At 35.1% G+C, this 16,151-nt stretch overlaps 1 protein-coding gene across 6 annotated transcripts in view; it reads left to right on the forward strand.

The window, feature by feature from the left end:
• Nucleotides 1-16,151, forward strand: part of CENPE (centromere protein E) — an 83,248-nt gene that overhangs the window by 53,267 nt on the left and 13,830 nt on the right. For all 6 annotated transcript variants that reach the window (XM_012436587.3, XM_012436585.3, XM_012436586.3 and 3 more), the window contains 4 exons: nucleotides 748-966; nucleotides 2,909-3,106; nucleotides 3,874-4,077; nucleotides 15,595-15,813. In XM_012436587.3, the coding sequence (XP_012292010.2) occupies nucleotides 748-966; nucleotides 2,909-3,106; nucleotides 3,874-4,077; nucleotides 15,595-15,813 (840 nt within the window). The remainder of the gene's footprint in view (nucleotides 1-747; nucleotides 967-2,908; nucleotides 3,107-3,873; nucleotides 4,078-15,594; nucleotides 15,814-16,151) is intronic.

The raw sequence follows: 16,151 nt of genomic DNA on the forward strand, positions 1-16,151 counted from the left end.
AGTCAGACTTGTATGTGACTTAGTTTAAAACTTGGGTATAGAAACATTTTTACAAATATAATTTTGTTTCCTTCAAGCTTAATGACTGCATCTGTTTTATAGATCACATAGATATATAGGTATAGATCATATATTTTACCTGACCCCAGAAAACTTGGTAATTATTGTAGTCTTCCTGTTGTTGTGAAAATGGCTCAGTGACTTCTCCATTTCAAAGGTGGCAGAGCTGGAACCTGAACTCTACCTTTGATAAAGGGTTAGAAAACAGATTCTAGGCAGATAATAGGATTGTGTCAAATATCTATACCAAGCTGACAAATAGGCGGTTTGATTCTTAATCACTCGTTTTATCTGCTAGCTCAGATTGCCTACTATAAACATAAACCAGCACTCAACCATAAACTACAATACATACTTGATTGAATTTACTCAAATTTCTCATCGGACTTTGTCCATGTTGATTCAAATCATGGATATTCAAAAAACTAAAAGAAAATGCATCAAAATGTTGAGAATGGTTGGTCCTGGCTTTCTTGTTATATTTGCTTAAATTGTTTAAATGGCCATAATAATTATATTATTTCTGTAATCCAAAATCAGCAAGTTTCCTTTTGTTTTTAAACACAAAGGTCTTTATTTCTCTCCTACAGAAAAAAAAGCGTAAGTTTTGTTATAATCTAGAGTTGTAACTACTTTTTGTTATATTAGCGAATTGTCATAAATTGAATGAATTCTCATTTCCTTTAGGAGCTTTTGAAGAGATATTCAGAGATGGATGATCATTACGAGTGCTTGAATAGACTGTCTCTTGACTTGGAGAAGGAAATTGAAATCCAAAAAGAGCTTTTAATGAGAGTAAAAGCAAACCTCTCACTTCCCTATTTACAAACCAAACAAATTGAAAAACTTTTTACTGCAAACCAGAGGTGTTCCATGGAATTCCATAGAGTCATGAAGAAACTCAAGGTACCATCTTTTTTAGTAATATCCTTGTAAATATTGCTGTAAATTTCTGTTATAAACATCAGTATATTTAAGTCCTGCTTTGAGTGCCAGCATATTTGCTATTTAGAACTCTTACTACCGAATTAGAAATTATGTGGGTCTGAGCATAGAAATATGTAGCATCATCAATATGAATTACCTGGTCATTCAGCACACCTGGACTCTGCCTGTGGGCCTAGAGATTATGTCCAGGTGCTCAGGAGGCAGATGTGAGTTAACATTTCAAAGATCTTACAGTCTGGGGGTGAGACAGACATATAAACAGAAAATAAGTACAGTGATGGAAGTTCATGCAAGTTACATGCCATACTAGGTAAAGTTACAGAAGATGAATCTGTAGTGGAAGCCAGACTCAATAACAAAGCTTGGAGTTCTTTTTGTAGATGGAGAATCATTAGACAGTTATTTTAAGTGGTGGCAGTAACAGGATCAGATTATCATTTAGGTACTAAACTAAAGAATAAAGAAGAAATGAGTTTGAGGGAGATAAGCCTAGTGGCAGAAGGCGACAAGAGGTATTTACAGTGGTTCAGATGAGATATTATATGTGACCTTACTACTAGGGAAGGTTTCATAGGGCTGAAGAGGACAAACAACATTAAAGAAATGTTTAGCAGCTTAAAATAGTAGGTCCACATAATTGATAGTGGGAGATAAGGGAGAGAAATTTAGATGGAGTTCTTAGATTTGGTCTTAGTCAGGTTTGTGGTTAGTGGTACCATTAACTGAGGTTCAAAAATAAAAACAAAAAAAAGAAACAAGGTAGATGAGGCAGGAGATTGTTTAACTTGAGATGTTTGCGGGCTGAAATACCTGTGATGGAGCATCCAGGAAGAAAAACCAAGTAGGCATTTAGATGTGAGTTTGAGGTTTGGCAGAAGAAAAATAAGGACTAACATTTGAGACCGATTAGCATATAGGTGATAGATAATACATTTGTAAGATCATCCAGAAAGCATAATGAAAAAAAAAGAACTCTGGAAAACATAAATGTCTAAGAGGCAGTAGCAGAAAAGGGAGCAACACGTGGGTTCAAGGTTGGAAAAGTCAAAGATACAGAAGAGAACCTAGCAAAAGTGCTACTACCCAAATCAGTAGAGAAGAGTATATCAAAGATGAAGTTGTGAGTGATAAATATTTCAGAGAGTCAGAATAGGGACTGAAGATATTCTCTCAATGTGGTGATAATAGAACTCATTGGTGATCATTGTCAGAACAGTTTCAATTGAGTAGTTAAGGAAGAGACCAAATTGTAAGAGGTTAAGGAATGGTGGAAGTTGAGGAATTAAGAAGCAGGTATCTGCCCTTCATAGATAAATTGCCTTTCAGGCCCTGGTAATTCTTCCACAAATCCTGGTAATCAGACATCTAGAATTATTCATGAAGTCCATGAAACATATGGCATTCAAATTATTGTCTCCTTGAAGCCAAATATCTAAATATGCTTGACAAGGAAGTCTTGAGACAGATAACATCATCTTTTTGGTTACCCAATCAGGGCTGGCAGAAGAGGATGTTGAAACTGAGTCTCACAAATTTAACAGAATCCTGGGTGATTGGCAATGTAATTAGCCAAAGCGGGGGCAATAGGAAAAGGAGGACTTGCAGAGAAAGGGATGATGTTATATTTTAAACATGTTCAATTTAAAGTACTTGTAAGACACCCAAGAAGTATATCTAGTAAGAAGTCAGAAATGAAGTATAGGTCTGGGAGTTAGTTATTCTCCTAAGACACTAAGAGGAAAAAACTGGGGATAGAGAGAAGCTCTTTCCCTCTCCCTCACTTATGAGAGGATATAGGTAAATAAGAGATGTCATCCTACCTCACAGTCACAAGGATTAAAACTTCCTCTAAATGTGACAAAATTTTCATTTTCCAATTTGTTTAATTTTTTTCTGCAAGTATGTGTTAAGCTATGTTACAAAAATAAAAGAAGAACAACATGAATCCATCAGTAAATTTGAAATGGATTTTATTGATGAAGTGGAAAAGCAAGAGAAATTGCTAATTAAAACACAGCACCTTCAACAAGATTGTGATGTACCATCCAGAGAATTAAGGGACTTCAAATTGAGCAGGAATATTGATCTACATATTGAGGTATAATTTATTTTAAATGGATTTAATTAGATTTTAAGCCTTTTTATCAAGTAGAAAAGACTTTTTTATGTGCTTAGAGCTATTTTCATTTACCAGTAATTAAAAATAGGTTGCAGAGTGAAACCTGGCCAGCCATAGATGGGCAAATGATGGACTTAGCCTCCTTTTAGACTTCCATAGATACAGAAAACAGGAAAACTTCTTACATTGATACTGGGAGTGAGAAACCTTTTTATTGCCACAACTCCACATGGCATGTGTTAATTACTTATATTCATCTATGTGAGGCTGTCATCCAATTTCTAACATGTATGTAAGGTCTGCTATATGTACTAAAAAGTACATTTAGAAGCACTTCATGAAGCCAGCCCCAGTGGTATTCCTGTAATTCCAGCTACTTAAGAGGCTCAGCTAGGAGGAGCACTTGAGGCCAGGGGCTCAAGACCAGCCTGGGCAATATAGTGAGACCATCTCAAAAATTAAAAATTAAGATGAACTTCAAGTATTGTAGCAATTAGTCCCAAGTTTACCATTTTGATAAGTTTTAATTCGAATAGGTAAAATCTTTTACATCATGTATACTGCCAAAATATTATTATGAAAATGAATAAAATTTAACTTAGTTTACTTTAAAATATTAAGAAATAATATAAAAAGGAAGAAAAGCAAATGTCCAGTAGATATTACCTTCTTCTTATGATTATATATGATATTTGGATAAAAACTTCCCTAAAGTTTAAGCAATTTGATGCTTATTTTTCACACAGGAAATTCTCAAAGATTTCTCAGAAAGTGAGTTCCCTAGCATAAAGACTAAATTTCAACAAGTACTAAGTAATAAGAAGGAAATGACACAGTTTTTGGAAGAGTGGTTAAATACTCGTTTTGATATAGAAAAGCTTAAAAATGGCATCCAGAAAGAAAATGATAGGATTTGTCAAGTGAATAACTTCTTTAATAACAGAATAATTGTAAGTATTACTTTTTCTATACTACCTGTTTTTTGTTGTTGTTTGCTTTAATTGTCCTACCTCATTCTTAAAAGGGCAACTCATACATGTTTTCTTTATTTGTATATGCTTTAACAAATTGATTCGGTAAAACGTGTTCTTCCTCTAATGTAGTATTCTTCCTTATCAATTCATACTGATCAAAGTAACAAAATCTTGTATAATATTCAGTTTCCATTTGTGAAATCTTGAATCCTCTTATTAGTCTCCTCTTTTCCTTCTCCTTCTCACTGCTTCTGCAAGAACTAAGCCTTTTCCACAAGTAGCCTTAGAGATCTTAAGACATAAGTCTGTTTCAAGACTATGGGCAGCAACTGTGGTAAAGTCATAGACAAGCCTGGCCAGCTACTTTAGTTGGGCCTCATGTGCTTTAATAAACTATTTTAGAGCAGTTTTAGGTTCACAGCAAAATTGAAAAGAAAGTACAGAGAATTCCTTATACCCCATCTCCACAAACACTATCTCTCCTATCAACAGCCAACATCAGAGTAGCACATTTAACGCAATCAATGAACCTACCTTGATACATCATATCACCCAAAGTCTGTAGCTTACATTAGGATTTACACTTGGCAAGTACATTCTATGAGTTACAAGTGTAAAACGACACGTATCCATCATTACAGTATCATACAGAGGAATTTCACTACCCTGCCCTAAAAATCCCGTGTGTTCTACCTGTATTCATCACTTCAACTCCCTAAACCCTGGCAACTGCTAATCTTTTTACTGTCTCCATAGTACCACCTTTTTCAGAGTGTCATAAGTCGAAATCGTACAGTATATAGCCTTTTCAGGTTGACAGCTTTCACTTAGTAATATTTATTTATGTTTTCTCCGTGTCTTTTCATGGCTTCGTAACTTATTTCTTCTTAAAGCAGAATAACATTCCATTGTCTGTATGTACCTGTTTATCTACTCACCTACCAAAGGATATCTTGCTTGCTTGTATGTTTTGGCAATTATGGACTCAGCTGCTATAAACATATATGTGCATCTTTTTCTGTGGACATACATTTTCAACTCACTTGAGTAAATATCAAGAAATGCAATTTCTGGATCATATAGTAAAAGTTTGTTTAGTTTTTTAAGAAACTGCCAGTCTTCCAAAGCGGCTGTACCATTTTGCACTCCCACCAGCAATGAATAAGATTCCCGTTGCTCCACATCCTCATCAGCATTTGCTGTTGTCAGTTTTGCATTTTGACCATGCTAGTAAGTGTGTAGTAGTATCTCATTCAATTTGCAATTCTCTAATAACATGATGTTGAACATTTTTTATAGTTATTTGTCATCTGTGTATCTTTTTTGGTGAAGTGTCTGTTCTGGTCTGTTGCCCATATTTTAGTCAAGTTATTTTTTTTTTCTCATTGTTAAGGTTTAAGAATTCTTTGTGTGTTTTGAATATTGGTCTTTTAATCAGATGTGTCTTTTGTAAATATATTCTACCAATGGCTTGTCTTCTCATTCTCTTGGCATTGTATTTTATAGTGTAGATTTTTTTTTTTTTTTTTTTTTTTTTTGAGACGGAGTTTCACTCTTGTTACCCAGGCTGGAGTGCAATGGTGCGATCTCGGCTCACCGCAACCTCCGCCTCCTGGGTTCAGGCAATTCTCCTGCCTCAGCCTCCCGAGTAGCTGGGATTACAGGCACGCGCCACCGTGCCCAGCTAATTTTTTTTGTATTAGTAGAGACGGGGTTTCACCATGTTGACCAGGATGGTCTCGATCTCCTGACCTCGTGATCCACCCTCCTCGGCCTCCCAAAGTGCTGGGATTACAGGCTTGAGCCACCGCACCTGGCCTATAGTGTAGATTTTTAATGTTAAAAAAGTCTAGCTTTTCAATTATTTCTGTCATAGATTATTCCTTTGAGTTTGTATCTAAAATATCATCACAAAACCCGAGTTCATCTAGATTTTCTCCTATGCTGTCTTCCATAGTTTTTGTTTTACATTTAAATCTATGATCCATCTTGAGTTAATTTTTCTGACATGCATAAGGTCTGTCTTTTTTTTTTTTTTTTTTTTGCACCATTAGATTGTCTTTGCTAGGTCATTGACAAAGGTCAATGATCATTTTACTACGTGGAATCTATTTCTGAGCTATTTTATTTCATTGATCTATTTGTTCTTTCATTAATAACAAATCTGGAAACAATAATGATTTTTATAGTAAATCTGGAAGTAATGTCAGTTCTCTGAAATTGTTCTTCAACATTGTGTTGGTTATTCTGGGTCCTTTGCCTCTCCATATAAAGTTTAGAATTAGTTTATCCCTATTCACAAAATAACTTGCTATGGTTTTATTGGGATTGCATCTAATTTATAGATGGAAAGAATTGACATCTTGACAATATTCTATCTTTTTATCCATAAATATGGAATATTTCTCCATTGATTTGATTCTTTGTTTTTTTTTAATCAGAGTTTAGTAGTTTTTCTCATAGATCTTGTATATATTTGTTAGATTTGCCTAAGTATTTTATTTTGGGGGGTGCTGGTATAAATGGTAATGTATTTTTCATACACTTGCAAAGTCCTGGTATACAGGAAAGCTGTTAAATTTGTATATTGACTTTGTATCCTGCAACTTTGCTATAGTTGCATATTAGTTCCAGGAGTATTTTAGTTGATGCCTTCAGATTTTCTGTGTAGATGATCATGTCATGTGTGAACAAAGAGAGTTTTGTTAGTTTTATTTCTTCTTTACAAATTTGTGTACCTTGATCTTACGGCATTAGTTTGGACTTCTAGTACAGTGTTGAATACCAGTGGTCAGAAGAGACATCCTTGCCTTGTTTCTGATCATAGCAGGAAGGCTTCTGTTTCTCATTATTAACTATCATGTTAACTGTAGTTTTTTGTGAATATTCTGTATCACGTTGTAGAGGTTCATCTGTATTGCTGAGAGCTTTAAATCATGAATGGGTATTGGATTTTAACAAATGTTTTTCTGCATCTATTGATATGATTATGTGATTTTTCTTCTTTTGCCTATATGATGAAATACATTAATTGATTTTTGAATGTTATACCAGACTTGCATACCTGGGATAAGTCTCATTTGATCATGTATAACCTTTTATGCATGACTAGATTTGATTTCCTAATATTTTGTTGAGGATTTTTACATCTATTTCTATGAGAGATATTGGTCTGCAGTTTTCTTGTATAATGTCATCATCTGGTTTTTAGTGTTAGGATAATGCTGACATCATAGAATGAGTTAGGAGGTATTTCTTCTGTTTCTCTCTTCTGGAAGAGATTGTAGAGAATGGGTAAAATTTTTCCCTTGAATTTCTTAAATATTTGGTAGAATTCACCATTGAACTCATTGGACTTGATGCTTTCTGTTTTGGAGGTTTTTAATTATTGACTCCATTTCTTTGATAGATATAGGCCTAATCGAACTATCTCTTCTTGTGTATTGGTAGATTGTGTCTTTCAAAGGGTTGGTCCATTTCATTCAGATTATCAAATGTGTGGGTTGTTGATAATTGTGGATTGTAATAATTGAATTGTTCACAGTATTTTGTAATGTCCATGGGCTCCATAGTGATATCCGCTCATCCATTTCTGATGTTAGTAATTCGTATCCTTTTTCTTTTTCTTAGTTTGCCTAGCTAGAAGGTTATTAACTTTATTGATCTTTTCAAAGAACCAGTTTTTAGGATTTTTATTTTCTCTATTGATTTTCTGTTTCAGTTTCATTGATTTCTGCTTTAACTTTCATGATTTCTTCTGCTTACTTGATTTAATTTGCTGTTCATTTTTAGTTTCCTAAGATTAAAGCCTCATTTATTGATTTTGAGGTCTTTCATCTTTTCTAATACATGTATTCAATGCTATAAATTTTCTTCTAAGCACTGCTTTTACTGCATCCCACAGATACTGGTATAAGTCATATTTTTATTTTCATTTAGTTCAAAATACATTTTAATTTCTTTTATTTCTCCTGTGACCCATATGTTGTTTAGAAGTGTCTTGTTTAAATCTCCCATTTGTGGATTTTTTTCAACTGTTTTTGATTTCTAGTTTAATTCCATTGTAGTCTGACAGCAGACATGGTATGATTTCTATTGTTTGTTAAGGTGCGTTCTGAGGTCCAGAATGTAGTCTGTCTTGGCAAATATTCAATGTGTGTTTGAGAAGAATATATAATATGCTGCTGTTTGATGAAGTTGTCAATAGATGTCAATTGCATACAGTTGATTAATGATACTGTTAAATTCAACTATGTTCTTACCGATTTTTCTGCCTGGTGGATCTGTCCACTTCTGATAGTCATTAAAGTCTCCAACTATAATAGATTGTAGTTTTATCAGTTTTTGCCGCAAGTATTTTAATGCTTTTTTGTTACGTGCACGCAAAATAAAATTTGTTATGTCTTACTGGGGCATTTATGCCTTTATCACTATGAAATGTCACTTTTATCCCTCATAGTTTTCCTTGCTCTGAACTCTGCTATGTGTGAAATTAATATGGCTACTTCATCCCTTTTGACTAGTTTTAATGTGGTGTATCTTTCTCCACCCCTTTACTTTCTAATCTGTGTCCCTTTACATTGAATGGGTTTCTTGTAGACAGCATACAGTCAGCTCTTGTTTTTCGATCTGCTTTGACAGTTGGTCTTTTAATTGGTGTATTTAGACCATTGACATTTAAGGTGATTACTGATATAGCTGGATTAATACCTACCATATTGTTTCTGTTTTTTATTTTTGCCTTACTCTTTGTACGTATTTTTGTCTTCTGCATTTTTTCTGCCTTTCATGGTTTTAATTATTTTATGATTCCATTTTCTCTGCATAGCATACAAGTACACTTCTGTCTTGTTTCAGTGGTTGCTCTAGAGTTTGCAATATCCATTCACAACTAATCCAAGTCCAGTTTCTTTTTTTTTTTGAAAGAAAGAAAGGAAAAAAAATGAAAAAGAGGAAGAAAAAGGAAGAGAAAGAGAGAGAGAGAATGGGAGTATTGCTTTCTTGCCCAGGCTAGAATGCAGTTTAGTAATGGGTATTGAAAACCTCTTTTATACCAATAATTATACTTGATGTAGACAGGAAGGAATAAGGGAAGAAAATAACAAACAAGCAGCCAACCAATATTTCATTTAAAACCTATGAAATGCTATGCGATTACTGAGGAGTGATTTACTTCCAATTATGTAGTCACTTTTGTAATAGGTGTGAGGTGGTAATGTATGTTTTGTGTATTTGAAGTGGAGAGTTCTATAAATGTTTATTAAGTTTACTTGTTCCAGGTCTGAGTTCAAGTCCTGAATGTCCTTGTTAATTTTCTGTCTCGTCGATCTATAAAATCGTTAGCTCTTCTTGTTACATTGATCCTTTTGCCATTATATAATGTCCTTCTTTGCCTCTTTTGCTCTTTGTTGCTTTAAAGTCTACTTTATCAGAGGCGAAAATTGCATCTCCTGCTTTTTGTTTATTTGTTTATTTTTACTCTCTGGTTGGTTGATAAATCTTCCTCCTTCTCTTTGTTTTGAGTCTTTGTGTATCGTTGCATGTGAGATGGGTCTGGATGCAGCGTACCGATGGGTTTTGGCTTTTTATCCAATTAGAATATATATAAGTTTAATACTGGCATTTGATGCTAGCTGGCTGTTTTGCCCATTAGTTAGTGTAAATTTTTCATTGTGTGAATACTCTTTTCTTTTTGATATATTTTTGGAAAGGCTGATATTGGTTGTTCCTTTATATGTATAGTGCTTCTTTCAGAAGCTCTTATAAAGCAGGCCTGGTGGTGGTAAAGTCTCTAAGTACTTGTTTGTTTGCAAAAGATTTAATTTTTCCTTCAATTTTAAAGCTTAGTTTGGCTGGATATGAAATTCTGGGTTGAAAGTTCTTTTCTTTAAGGATATTAAATATTGGTCCCCACTCTTTTCTGGCTTGTAGGGTTTCTGCTGAGAGATCTGCTGTAAGTCTGATAGGTTTCCCTTTATGGGTAACCTGACCTTTCTCTCTGGCTGCCCTTAGTATTTTCTCCTTCATTTCAACCCTAATAAATCTGGCAATTATGTGCCTTGGGGTTGGTCTTCTTGAAGAATATCTTTGTGGTGTTCTCTGTATTACCTGGAGTTGAATATTACCCTGCCTTGCCAGGTTGGGAAAGTTTTCCTGAATGATATCCCGAAGGGTATTTTCCAACTTGGATTCATTCTCTTCGTCACATTCGGGTACACCTATCAAACGTAAATTAGGTCTTTTCACATAGTCCCATATTTCCTGGAGACTTTGCTCATTCCTTTTCATCCTTTTTTATCCAATCTTGTCTTCTCGTTTCATTTCACTGAGCTGGTTCTCGACTTTGATATCCTTTCTTCTACTTGATCAATTCGACTGTTTAAACTTGTGCATGCTTCGCGAAGTTCTCGTGTTGTGTTTTTCAGCTCCATCAATGCACTTACATTCTTCTCTAAATTGTCCATTCTCGTTAACGTTTCATGAAACCTTTTTTCAAGGTTCTTAGTTTCTTTGCATTGGGTTAGAACAAGTTCTTTTAATTCACAGAAGTTTCTTATCACCCACATTTTGAAACCTGCTTCTGTTATTGGAACACACTCGTAATCTATTAAGCCTTGTTCCGTTACTGATGAGGAATTGCGATCCCCTGTGGAGGGAGAGGCATTCTGATTTTGAGTATTCTCTGCCTTTTTACGCTGGTTTCTTCCCTTCATTATATATTTATCCGTCTGTCGTCTTTGTAATACCGACTTTCTAACTAGGTCTCTGAGCAGACGTCCAACTTGTTGATTCCCAGCGCCGAAATCTGAGCAATCCACTGCACCAGCCAAAACAGCGGTGTTAAGATTGAAGGTGCTTTTCTGCCCGGGAATCTCCGGACTCTGCACCACAAACTGGCGTGCTAAGGCACCAGCAAAACCACCGCACCGGCCACAAGAGTCGCCCTGGCGACCCGTGGGGCTCCTCTGCTGGGAATCTCCTGGTCCGTGAGCAACAAATATTCGTCTGAAAGTGTGGCGTCCTCTCGTTCTCTGCGCTTTCACTGGGAGCTACGTGCCCGAGCTGCTAGTGATCAGCCATCTTGGATCTCTCTCCCAATTACTTCTAATCCAGTGACCCAAAGTCCAGTTTCAGATAACACTTTCCACTTCACAGATAGTATAAGTACCTTATAATAACAAAATATTTATAATTTCTCCTTCCCATCCTTTGTATCATTGCTGTCATTCATTTCACTTATTCATGATTGCCTAAGTTAGCTCAGTTAAGAATAAGAAAATAAGTTTTTGTTTTACCTTCACTTATTCCTTCTCTGGTACTCTTCCTTTCTTTATGTAGATCTGAGTCTGTCTATATCATTTTCCTTTCCTCTGAAGAACTTCTTTTCAACATTCCTTGCAAGGCCAGTCTACTGACAACAAATTCCCTCAATTTTTGTTTGTCTCAGAAAGTCTTTATTTCTACTTCACTTTTGAAGAATAATTTTACAAGGTATAGAATTACAGGTTGGTATGTTTTTTCACTCCACTGTCTTCTAGCTTGCATAGTTTCAGAGAAGTCAGATGTAATTCTTGTCTTCACTCCCCTATAGGTAAGGTATTTTCCTCCTTCTAGCTTCTTCAAATATTTTTTTTTTCTGAAGTTTGAATGTGATATGCTTAGATGTAGGTTTTTGTTGTTGTTGTTTGTTTTTTTGGTATTCTTTTTTTTTTTTTTTGTCCTGTTTGGCATTATGAGTTTCCTGGATTCCTGGTTTGGTGTATATTGTTAATCTGGGGAAATTCTTGTCATTATTACTTCAAATATTCCTGCTCTTTCTTTTTCTATTTTCTTGGTATTCCCATTATGTATACATTACACCTTTCATACTTGCCCCACAGTTCTAGGATGTTGTGTTTAGGGTTTTGTTTTGTTTTTTTTCAGTCTTTTTACTCTTTGCTTTTCAGTTTTGGAAGTTTCCATTGTCATATTTCTAAGTTCAGTTTCTTTCCTCAGCCAGTCTACTAATGAACTCTTCAAAGGCATTCTTCATTTCTGTTAACAGCATTTTTTATCTCTTGCATTTCTTTAATTTTTTTCTCAAAATTTCTATATCTTTTACATTGTTGATTTGTTCTTGCCTGTTGTCTACTTTTTCCACTAAAACCCCTAGCATGTTCATCAATTTTTTAAAACTTTCTGATAACTCTAATATTCCTGCCATTTCTGACTCTGGTTCTGATGCTTATTCAGTCTTTTCAAATTGTGTTTTTTGCCCTCTAGTATGTCTTGGAATTTTTTATTTTGCTGAAGAGCAGGTATGATTCACTGGGTAAAAGTAACTGTAGTAAATAGACCTTTAGTAGTATACTGGCACGGTGTGGGTGGTGGGTGGCGGGTGGAGTGGATTTCCCTGCCGTCACATGGAAGGCAAGAGCCAGCTGAAACTTAGTATTTCCCCCTCCTCCAGTTCTGTTAGCCTCTGATAAAACCCCAGCATAATAGGCTCTGGTAAAATAGTTTCTGCTGACGGCAGGCCCTAAAAAAAAAGAGAATGTTCTCTTTTATTTCAAAATGGTTCCTCTTCTCCTCTTCTGCCAGGCTCACAAAGGGACTTTTCCAATATTAACTGTGATGACCTGGTAGAGCTCCTGAAGGTAAAACACAAAAGTGTGGGACCACTGTATGACTAGGCACCCCTGAAGTTTTTAACTCCCGGAGTCGCCACACTGAGCTCTAATGATTCATCATTGCATTCAGGTTTTCCTACCCCATAACTGGTTCCCACAAAGGTTTCTGTTAAGTTGTGATTGTCTGTATCTGCCCCTCTGTCTCTCCAATTTTGGGAGCATCCCTGTGCCCTGCAGCCTCACTGCTCTGATGGATCTAAGTAGAGTTGTGGATTTTTTCATTTGTTTTGCTTTTTCCTTGTTGTTAAAATGGACTGGCAACTTCTAAGCACCTAAAATACTAAACTAGAAACTCCAGAATTGTGACTTTATTTAAATCATTGTTCCCAAGGTGATCAGCCCAAATGTACTGAGTCATAAGGACCAACATTGCTTAATACCAGTTTGTTAACTTGTTTTACATTTCAGTGATTGGTATTCAGTTGGTGCAAAAGTAATCGTGGCATTCATCCTGCTTTCAGAAGTAATCCCTTCTCTGTATAATTGGTAAAACATGTAATATTCAAAAGATTGCTTGTTTGTATTAAATTGGAGCAATGGTAGCTAGATTAATATTATAGCTTTCAAGATACGTTTTGTATTTCATATGTGTAGTTCTCTTCTTACAATTTCATCTGCGAATTATATTGAAATCATATTGAAATAAGGAATAACGCCTTTTAAAAAAGTTTTTCCATGGAGAGTTCATCCCATTTATTGATTAGACAGAGATAGCTAAATAGCAGTTGGCTATTTCAAGAAAAAAACAAAAAAGGTCAGTAGAGAAAGGCACAAAACCCATGTTTAGATAAGGTAATCTTTATTTGTAATCCATTGTTTTTCTTATAATATTGGGGATCCAGTTGTGACTAGAGAGTAGATATTTCTATTGCGTGGATCAGCATGAGCATGTATATGTGGCTTCTTCCAGCACATAAGAGTAGGCATTAAGAATCTGGTATGGTGTGAGGTCAGTAGTCCAGAGTCAGGAGTGTCCAGAGTGTCAGGAACACAATGAATTTAAGATCTGAGCCTGGTAGAATGACCACAAAGCCACAACGAAATTATGGATGACACCAATGGGACATTCATGATGAGAGCAGAAAGTACAATCTGTATGAATTAGGAAATAAAGAAATCAGTAATTTCAGAATTAGTTAGCCTTCAATGTAAAAGAGTATTGTTATTCCCTGTACAGAAATATAAGATATCAGATTAATTACCAACAATCGGTTAGTTATTTTCCCTATTAACACTGAGGTTTGTAATGAAGCAGGAAAATAGATAATTGTTAACTTTCTAGCTGTGCTATTAGAGATCAGTTAATGTTTCATTATCAGCCATAGCATATATAATTTTAACCTGTGTAATTTATCAAGTTCTTTTCCTATGTTAGTGCAAATCTAATAAAGTGAGATTATCATCTTGCAAATCAATATGAATCCTCTCTAGTCATTATTTGATTATGACATACTACATACTTAGCACTATGCTAACTAATAAATCACTGTGCTTTATTGTCATCCACATCCAACATCTGAAATTTCAGAAACTGATGCAAACTACAAAGAATGTTCACGTTCTTTTAAAGTACTATTTTAGAATGTTCTAAATAATGAATGTCAGTATATATACTGTCCTAGAATTTTAGGTTTCTTTTAAATATGTATATCAAGACCCCTCCTCCGCCGAGTGGATGCCTAAAACCATGGATGGTACCAAACCCTATGTATTTTGGATTTTTTTTTTTCTTTTGGTGGAAAAGCGATTTATTAGAGAAAGACAGCTTCCATGCTGTCGTGGGAGGGCAATATTCTGTTTTTTCTATACCTACATATCTACAATAATGTTTAATTTATAAATTAGGCACAGTAAGAGATTAACAACAACTAATAGAACAATTATAACAATATACTATAATTAAAGTTATATAAATGTGGACTCTCCCAAAATATTTTACTGTACTCTCCTTTCTTATGATGTGAGATGATACAATGCCTGCCTGAAAAGTTGAAGGAATATGAATGACAGACATTTTGATATAGTCTTAGACTGCTATTGACCTTCTGTATTCCTGAATCCATGAATAATTCTTACTTGAAGTAAAGCTTGATGTCACTTTTTTCAGGAGATCCCTTGCTGAAGTCTTCACAGATGCTCAACGCTTGCTGGTACAACACACTGTCATCAGTTGGAACACATTTCTGTTCTTGTCTTCCACCACAAATGTAATGCCTTTTCTAGCTTAGCTAAGCACTTATCACACACTGTTGCAGGTCGAAGTGCTACAGCAAAAACACCATGAATTTCTCTTTCCTTCTTCACAATTGCAAAGATTCATTCTAACCATAGATCTTAGCAACCTCAACATAGGTTTTTTTTTTCTTATTGAGAACTTTTACATTTTCGATTAAAAGAAACAGTTGACAGCTTCACTGTGGCATATCTAAATTGCCAGCATTACTACTCTTCTGCTTTGAGGCCATTATTAGGTAAAATAAGGGTTACTTGAACGTAAGCACTGCAGTACAGCAGCAATCAGATAATCAAGGTGGCTATCTAGTGACTGATGAATGAGCAAGTAGTGTGTACAGCATGGACGTGCTGGGCAACGGGATGATTTACATCTCAGGCAGGACTGAGCAGGATGACTCAAGATTTCACTGTGCTACTCAGAATGGTGTGCAATTCAAAACTTGTAAATTGCTTATTTCTGGAACTTCCCATTTAATATTTTCAGACCACTTTTGACTGAGGGTGACTAAAACTATGGAAAATAAAATCGCAGATAAGTGGGGACTACTATAAATCGTTTTAGACATAATGGTATTTTAATATTCAATAGGCAATAATGAATGAATCAACAGAGTTTGAGGAAAGAAGTGCTGCCATATCCAAAGAATGGGAACAGGATCTGAAATCACTGAAAGAGAAAACTGAAAAACTATTGAAAAACTGCCAAACGTTGAAGACCTCCTTGGCATCTGGTGCCCAGGTTAATCCTACCGTGCAAGACACTAAGAATCCTCATGTTACATCAAGAGCTACAAAGTTAACCACAGAGGTATATAATTTCTTATAAAATGTTCTTTAATTTGCAGCTTCATTAGAGTTTAGAGCAGAATTATAGTATTGGATATACTAATTACCAAACATGAACACATTTATTGTTATGTGTGATGGGCTTGTTTTTTATTAGTAGTTCTACTGTGGCTGTCATTCAACTAAACTAATTATAAAGCTAGACATTATGTAAGATCTTATCTTTGAATTATGCAACAGATAAATCATACCTTCATTTGGTTATTGAATTTGTAAAATATAGTTTAAGTTGCTACCACTTAAGGTATAATTACCATATAAGTTTTCCAAATCATTTGACTTTCTATTAAACTGTGATCT

This window comes from Aotus nancymaae, unplaced genomic scaffold (assembly GCF_030222135.1).
Source record: "Aotus nancymaae isolate 86718 unplaced genomic scaffold, 86718_ANA_hifiasm-v0.15.2.pri h1tg000033l, whole genome shotgun sequence".
Lineage (NCBI taxonomy): Eukaryota > Metazoa > Chordata > Mammalia > Primates > Aotidae > Aotus > Aotus nancymaae.